Source organism: Nicotiana attenuata, unplaced genomic scaffold (genome assembly GCF_001879085.1).
Source record: "Nicotiana attenuata strain UT unplaced genomic scaffold, NIATTr2, whole genome shotgun sequence".
Lineage (NCBI taxonomy): Eukaryota > Viridiplantae > Streptophyta > Magnoliopsida > Solanales > Solanaceae > Nicotiana > Nicotiana attenuata.
In genome coordinates this window covers 58,060-65,565 of record NW_017671083.1, presented here as the reverse complement: position 1 = coordinate 65,565, position 7,506 = coordinate 58,060, and the positions used below count along the sequence as shown (strand labels likewise).

General features: G+C 33.8%; 1 protein-coding gene across 1 annotated transcript in view; it reads left to right on the top strand.

Moving 5' to 3' along the window:
• Positions 1-2,272: 2,272 nt before the first annotated feature.
• The window catches only part of LOC109205789 (probable N-acetyl-gamma-glutamyl-phosphate reductase, chloroplastic), a 6,432-nt gene continuing 1,198 nt past the window's right edge, over positions 2,273-7,506 (top strand). The window contains exons 1-11 of the mRNA XM_019368539.1: positions 2,273-2,341; positions 2,475-2,636; positions 4,382-4,489; positions 4,676-4,762; positions 4,905-4,955; positions 5,040-5,111; positions 5,353-5,472; positions 6,280-6,340; positions 6,431-6,511; positions 7,160-7,239; positions 7,338-7,427. Coding sequence (XP_019224084.1) covers positions 2,273-2,341; positions 2,475-2,636; positions 4,382-4,489; positions 4,676-4,762; positions 4,905-4,955; positions 5,040-5,111; positions 5,353-5,472; positions 6,280-6,340; positions 6,431-6,511; positions 7,160-7,239; positions 7,338-7,427 — 981 coding nt within the window. The remainder of the gene's footprint in view (positions 2,342-2,474; positions 2,637-4,381; positions 4,490-4,675; positions 4,763-4,904; positions 4,956-5,039; positions 5,112-5,352; positions 5,473-6,279; positions 6,341-6,430; positions 6,512-7,159; positions 7,240-7,337; positions 7,428-7,506) is intronic.

The following is a 7,506-nucleotide window of genomic DNA, read 5'->3' as shown; positions in this document are numbered from 1 at the left end:
ATAAGTGATAAAATTATTTGTCATGCTTGCTCGTTTTAGTTGAAAAAAGACCTTGAGGTAAATGCAAATGATTCTTGAAAGAATAATTTTGTTGTCTTATATGCATAAGCTTTTTAAAATTCTCACAGGATAATATGTGTTGCGTATGCACGAAATATAAATTGAAAATTACATAAATGTCAAGAGTTATGGTCATAACATACAAGTTGAAACGTGAGAATGAAATATATACTAAGAACATCGTTTCAAAGTAAAATATTAGACGTGAGATACGATTGTATTACATGTTTGAACCTAATAACATCAAAATTAATTTCATTACACATTGTTATATTGCACTTACTGGCCTCAACTTCATAAATTTAGCAGATATCAAATAATGTTAGCATTAAAATTTCGTGTTACTCATCACACTCATGTATACTTTAATACAATAAAATTATTTTAAAAAATTTGTATTGATTGATATCGGATACACGTGCAACGCACGTATCCAATAACTAATAATAATAAAAAATATGAATCTTAGACTTCTTGGTCAACACCTCTCACTTGAATTTGGTAATCAGCAAACCAAGGCTCATTAGCTAACTAACCAAAATTAAACATAATATTTCACCCCACCAAACTATACTTTTGACCAATAATTTTAGGGTTTTCCGTTTTCCGCTATAATACAAAACCAAAGTAATATGAACTTGTGTCGCACACTTACACCAAATGGTAAGGAGTTTTAAAAAAAACTTTATTACAACAACAATAATTACAATTAATTATATGGATCTCCCCTCGACCGTCATCATATCACTTCATTAAAGTTCATCTCGAACTAATAGTATATCCAGAAAAAACAAAATTCATGACTAATTAATTAATAGGGTTGCTTATATAGATACTATTTTTTCATTATGCTCTATTCTTGTTGAGCTGTATGGATTTCAAGAGATTCTAAATTTAACTCGCCCTCTATTAATACCGTCACTCATTATGCCTTCACAGTAATGAATTAAAAAGTCTATTTCTGATTTGCTCGACTTTTTATCCATCAATTATTCACATTTTTCATAATAATATTGTGTTGTATTCAATCAAAGGCAATTACATGGTACAATATTATGGATGGAACTCCTCTCCATTTCCTGTCTCTCCATTTTCCCCAAGTTCTTAATTAGATAAGAGACACTTGTCCTATTTTAAAATCAATGGCTTAGATCTAATTAAGTAACTGAAAGTCTAACCACGGTTAGAATAAAAAATATCTTCATAACAAATTTATGAGCCTTTCCATAATTACTCATATTTTCATATTTCTAAACTCTCATCTCGTCCCTCCATCTTGATTTTCCTCTTTTGTACATTTATGATTATTAATTGCAATGGAGTAATTTTCTTTTCTGCACTTAGTAATCAAACATATTCAAATTATTATCCCGCTCCTAGCTTTATTTTTTATTTTTCTTAAAAAGTGCCATCTATGTTGGTACTGGCTTATAGATTTTTGATACTAAATAGTAAATGATTGACATCATATTGTGTTTTTTCCTCTGTTTTTCATGGATATTGATCAATATTGACGGTTAATAAGCGATGTTGATAACAAAAAAAATGGAACCGGTACAAATTGTGGAATTTGAAAATAACTTTTTTGTATTTGGTTCTTACCAACGCCAAACCCTCCTACCCCCCCCCCCCCCCCTATATTTTAAGTATTGAATCAATTATATTAATCGAAATTTTAGAAAATTCGATCCCGTGCATTATTAATAACTAAACTTTTCCTAAGACGTGAAATATATCGCCAAAAGAGGGGATAGAGTGAACTATATAGTCAACAGAAGGGTCCGAACTTTGAAAAATGAGAAACTCGGGAAGAGAGACGAAAAAAAAATTAATTTTCTTATGGATATGAAAAGGTGTTGCTAAAATGATGGGATTAAGAAATTTTTAGAGAGCAATATATGGGATATTTCTTATTCTAACTACGATTAAGACCTTCATTTAATTAGTTAAATTTAAATCAATGATTTTAAAATGGGACATGTGTCTCTTATTCAGGTTACAACTTGGAGAAAATGGAGAGAGAGGAAATGGAGTGGAGTGGCATCCCAATACTATAATATAAGCCTATACCCACGTTCTCAAGAATCACATGTCTTAAATTGGAGTAGGTGGAGTCGGGTCAGGTGGAGTCGGGTCAAGAATCACAGTTCTATACCCTTTACTCTTCTGTTTCCTGAGTTTGCATAATTCATACTGGAAGTGTGAATCTACAATGTCTTCTTCATTGGCTGCACTCAGTTCTAGCCACTTCAATGGAGCTTATTCCCTTTGGAAAATTCAGGTTAAGTACAGCAATCTAAATGATCAATTTTGATCCTCATTCATTTAATTCCAATCCCAAAATTAGTTAGGGTTAGCTTTATGAAATTTACCTTTCTATTTTCCTGCTCTCTGATTAATGAAGCGATTTGCAGGAGGAACTGAAGGTTAGTAAGGTTGGGAAGTTCAGAATAAGAGCTACATCGATGGCGACATCATCACCAGCGCAAGGCTTGCAGCTTGGGGAGGGTAAAGCTAACAAGTTGGACAAATTGCGTATTGGTGTGCTTGGAGCTAGTGGTTACACTGGTACTGAGGTCTGTACAATTTAATCTTGCTCTTTGTCGAATGGCCCCGCTTCAGTTTATTGTTCAATTTGTAACTGTTGGTTCTGTGAATTTTGAAAAGAAATAAGCCTGCAAATAAGTCTTAAAGTTATACTCTTTGAACACAATCCGACATTATGCTTGTAAGACGATGTCTGATAAATGTCTATTTTACTCGTGCACTAAGAATTACTTTCTCTGTTTTAATTTATGTTAATCTATTTGACTCGACACTGATTTTAAGAAAAAAGGATACTTTTGACATGTGTGGTCTTGAAAATTTATGAAAACTTCTCACTGTAGATAATAGTGGAAACCTAAAATTGAAGAGTTCAACTAAAAAGGACATATGTTTACATAAATTGAAACAGAGTGAGTAGTTGTTTGTCGCCATTCATTGTTTCTTTTCATTACATTTGAAAACATAAGTTTTTTTTAGCAATTCAAAAAATTGAAGTGCAAAGTTGGCACTTTGTAGAGATTGCTTCTTGCCCTTATTTTATTTTATCCATCTCATATGCTTTCTGAAAATTGCTATCATCTTAGCAAGAGCTACATGTTGCCCTAATACTTTTTTAAACTAAGCTCAATAAACATGCTTAGATGTAAAACCGAAAAAAGATCATTTTCAAGACAAACTCTGATTTTGGTCAATGAGGAACCTGGAGCATTGTTTGAGACAATGTTATCAAAGGCGAGAAGCTCAAAAAACCTCTAAGGTCTGTTGGGGCCTTAAGCGCAAAGAGCAAATGAAGTGTGTGTTTAATGAAGAAAGACGCAAATGGAGAAAGCTACAAATATATACGTGAAATCCATGACTAATATCTATAAGCATAAATACCAAATATATGGACAAAAAAATTGAAGAAAATTTACGATAAAGTGAAATATCAATTGTTTAATTTTGTCTCTTCTATCCTTATGCTCATTGGCAAGGAAAAGTATGCCTTAGAGCCTTGCTGACAACAATGAAGCGTCCCCTAAGCAAGGAGAAGCACTCAAAATGTTTTGAGCCTCGCTTCAGGACTTAACCGCGCCTTTGATAACACGCACTCTGCTAATGTAGCTGTTATGAACTTGGCTTGTGCAAGGTTTGTGGTTTACGCTACGATGGGAAAGTAACCTTTGCCACTACATTGCTGATCGTCACGTGCTGTTAAAACAACCAAGGTAGTTTAAATGGTTCCAAATATTTAGGAGGACAAGTCACTTTTCTTGCTTATAATGTTTCAAAGAGATTAAACATGGTGAAATTTATCAAGGAACGATATGGAAAATGGATCTTCAGTTTCTTCTAAAAATTTGTCTGGATAGTCAAGTCGTTTTTGGAGATCTTACATAGTGGAAGAAGATACATATTATTCTAAATCGTGATATGCTCGAGAGGAGAGTTTTACTCTTGAGCATTAGAAGTTACGTGTTATGTGCGGGATAACGATTAGAAAAAGTTATGCATTATGTATGGGATGAAAACTCTTCGAAGATAAATGAGAGAATAATCTTTTTCCCCATTTTAATTTAACTGAAGGACCCAATATGGCTAAAATGTTAATGGCGCTTTTCTGTACCCATTTATCCAGGTAAGTTAATGTTCTCCTTCTGCAGCGCGTGCTATCATGTCATTTGGGTGCTTTTGCTTGGTTACATTATGCTCTTGTTTTCATATATCATTAGATGTATCATGACCATCCCTCCATTCTATGATTTTCGCTTGACAAGTATAAAACTTGTTGCAGATCATCAGACTCCTGGCAAATCATCCACATTTTCAGATTACTTTGATGACCGCTGACAGGAAAGCTGGCCAATCAATAGAATCGGTTTTTCCTCACCTAGTCACACAAGTATGGATATTCATATTCACATACTTCTATTCTTTCTTATGCTTTTTGGAATTTGAATTGATGTTATATAGGACCCAAAAGTATTAATTTTACTTCCTCTATATTTTTTGTGCATTTTCAATTTAGACCATGAAGTATTAATTTTACGTCCTCTATATCTTTTCCTTATCAACCATTCCCCTTTAGGATCTTCCGAGTCTGGTTGCTGTTAAGGATGCAGATTTCTCTGTTGTGGATGCTATTTTTTGTTGTTTGCCACATGGTACAACTCAGGTTTGTAGCAATTCCATATCTCAGATTTCCCAAAATCAATCAGCCTCTTATCAAAGGAAGAGTGGTCTCATTTTGCGTATCATAAATTCTAATGGAGATCTTGAGACTTGTATTTAAGTTTTTAATTAGTTACATTTTGCAGGAAATTATCAAAAGTCTTCCCAAAAATCAAAAGATTGTTGATCTTTCTGCGGTATGCATTCAGATTATACTTCAGTTATACTTCTCTGCATCTCAAAAAAAATCTATACTTACTATCATCATCATGGTCATGTAGGACTTCAGATTGCGAGATATTGCTGAGTATGAGGAATGGTATGGCCAGCCCCACAAAGCAACAACTTTGCAGGTAGAGCAGTCGATTTCTTCTCTCCCTCGTTCCAGAAAAATGAAAAAGTAAAAGGAACTTCATGTTTGATACAAATATATAGTGTTATATGAAGGTTTACAAGCAGAGTCCTAACAAAAAATTTTGGAGTATCATATGCGAAAATGAGAGAATTCTTTCATTAGTTTTCCTCCAATTGAGTATCTTCTTGTGGCCAATATAAGCTCAGCAGTTTGAATGAGTATTTTGTTGACTGATCCAGCAAGAAGCAGTCTATGACTTGACTGAGATTTCGAGGAGAGAAATTCAAAGTGCTCGTCTGGTTGCAAATCCTGGCTGTTATCCGACATCTGTTCAACTTCCTCTTATTCCCTTGATAAAGGTTTGCATCTAAGTTGAAAACCAAAGCGTATATTTATTGCCCGCATTGTGAGTTTGTCAAGATTTCTTGACAATGGAAGTATCTGGTTATATAGGCCTCCTTTGTTGGATAATCTGAAATTTAAATGAATAATTCATTCTAAAATTATAAGAAGAAAATAAGCTTCTCGGAAATAACCTTTTATTGGCCTTCATCTCATAGTTTTAATTAAGTCCTTTTTAACCTTTAAAATCTCCAATCTATAACGATATTCAATGGATCCATAATCAAAAGCAAGTTTGAAACATCCTAGGTAAGAAATTTCAATATTTGTGTACATTTTTACGTTGTCAAGAAGCCATTTTTATAACAGATACCAATTGAACCAATACCTGACTAAATTTTAAGTTGCTAATATAGGTGAACTAAAAGGTCTGTCTTGTAGAAAGTGCCTTTGACTAGTCGGTTTTGTTGTTGTGTCTGCTACAATTTTCTGAAAATCTTATGATCCTTCTTTCTTGAGAAAAATGGCTTTTACTTGTGTCAATCTTGATTCTTAATTAGCAAGATATTCCCTGATAAGCTGAGGGATGCAAGTTCCTTTTACTCGGTAAAATAGTTGTCCCATATGTCAGCTTGTTCTACAAAATGTAACTAAAGATGGCCTTTTATAATTTGAACACATATTTTTTTTGCCTTGCTGTTAGCTTAAGGTGCTTGATGCACCGATGCTATAGTACTCATGCTAATGTATTTAGTTTTTCCTTTCCTTTATTTTGGTCCATGGCTCGCTCTTGGTTGATTCTGCCTCTGCCTTTATTATTGCAGTCCAATCTCATTGAAGTAAGAAACATAATTATCGACTCAAAATCTGGTGTTAGTGGAGCAGGTTTGTACTTTTTTGTAACCTTTCCTTGTCATGCCAGCCACTTGTACTACTTTAGCAGTAGTAACCAGCTTCTCATACTTTATCTTGAAGGTCGTGCTGCAAAGGAGGCAAATCTGTTCACTGAAATAGCTGAGGGAATTCGTTCTTACGGTATAACCAGACATAGGCATGGTCAGTAATCCATTTCAGCTATGCACATATTGAATTGTTTTAGTTACTGTTTCTTAATTTCTTAAATGGAGAAATTTACGAAGTTAAGTGCTACATTAAGATTGCTAAATATTGACATATCATCTCACCCCAACATGATACTCTATCAGACCAAGTTGAAGGTTGAACCAATTCAGGAAAAGATAAAAGATATTTTAAGAATTTATAAAATTAAAAAAAAAAATCAAAATTCATCTGGCTTTTGAAATAGCAATAACATGATTCTTTCTTAGAATTGTGGAAATAGTATTTTTCTGTAAAATGAAGGACTATTATTAATCCATTACACTAGGATCAGATCACGTCAAACACAATATTTATTATTTGATAAATACGATGATTTATTTTGTAATCGACTTTAGTTTAGAGGTTATATCGGAGAAACACTTAGGCTTTTAACTTAATGGTATTAGTTGAGTGACTTTGATTCTGCATGAAGTTCAATTGCTTATGTCTTCTGTTTTTATAATGTGGTACACCTCAATTTTTCAAAAAGTTAGCGAAATGGGCAGTTCATTGCTGACAAAAATTCCACTCTCCTGAGTTTTGCTTAGGAAAAATCTTATCAAGTGTAATTTATACAATTAAGAGTTCTGGTTTTGTTCACAGTGCCAGAGATCGAACAAGGATTATCAGAAGCTGCAAATTCAAAGGTTACTGTTAGCTTCACTCCACATCTTATGCCAATGGTAATAGCTGAACCCTCTTCAAGCTTGTCTAGTTTGCACTGCTCAGCAGGTCCTCCTCTTAGGCTGTGTTTTTATCTGCATTACTTTCTATTCTACAGAGCCGTGGTATGCAATCGACTATATATGTGGAAATGGCTCCAGGGGTGACAACTCAGGATTTGAAAGATCACCTTGTTAACTACTATGAGGTATGAACTTTCAGCTGCATGACCTGGGTAGCGATTAATTCATGGATTTCATTACCATTTTTGTTTCTGTACTTCAGCC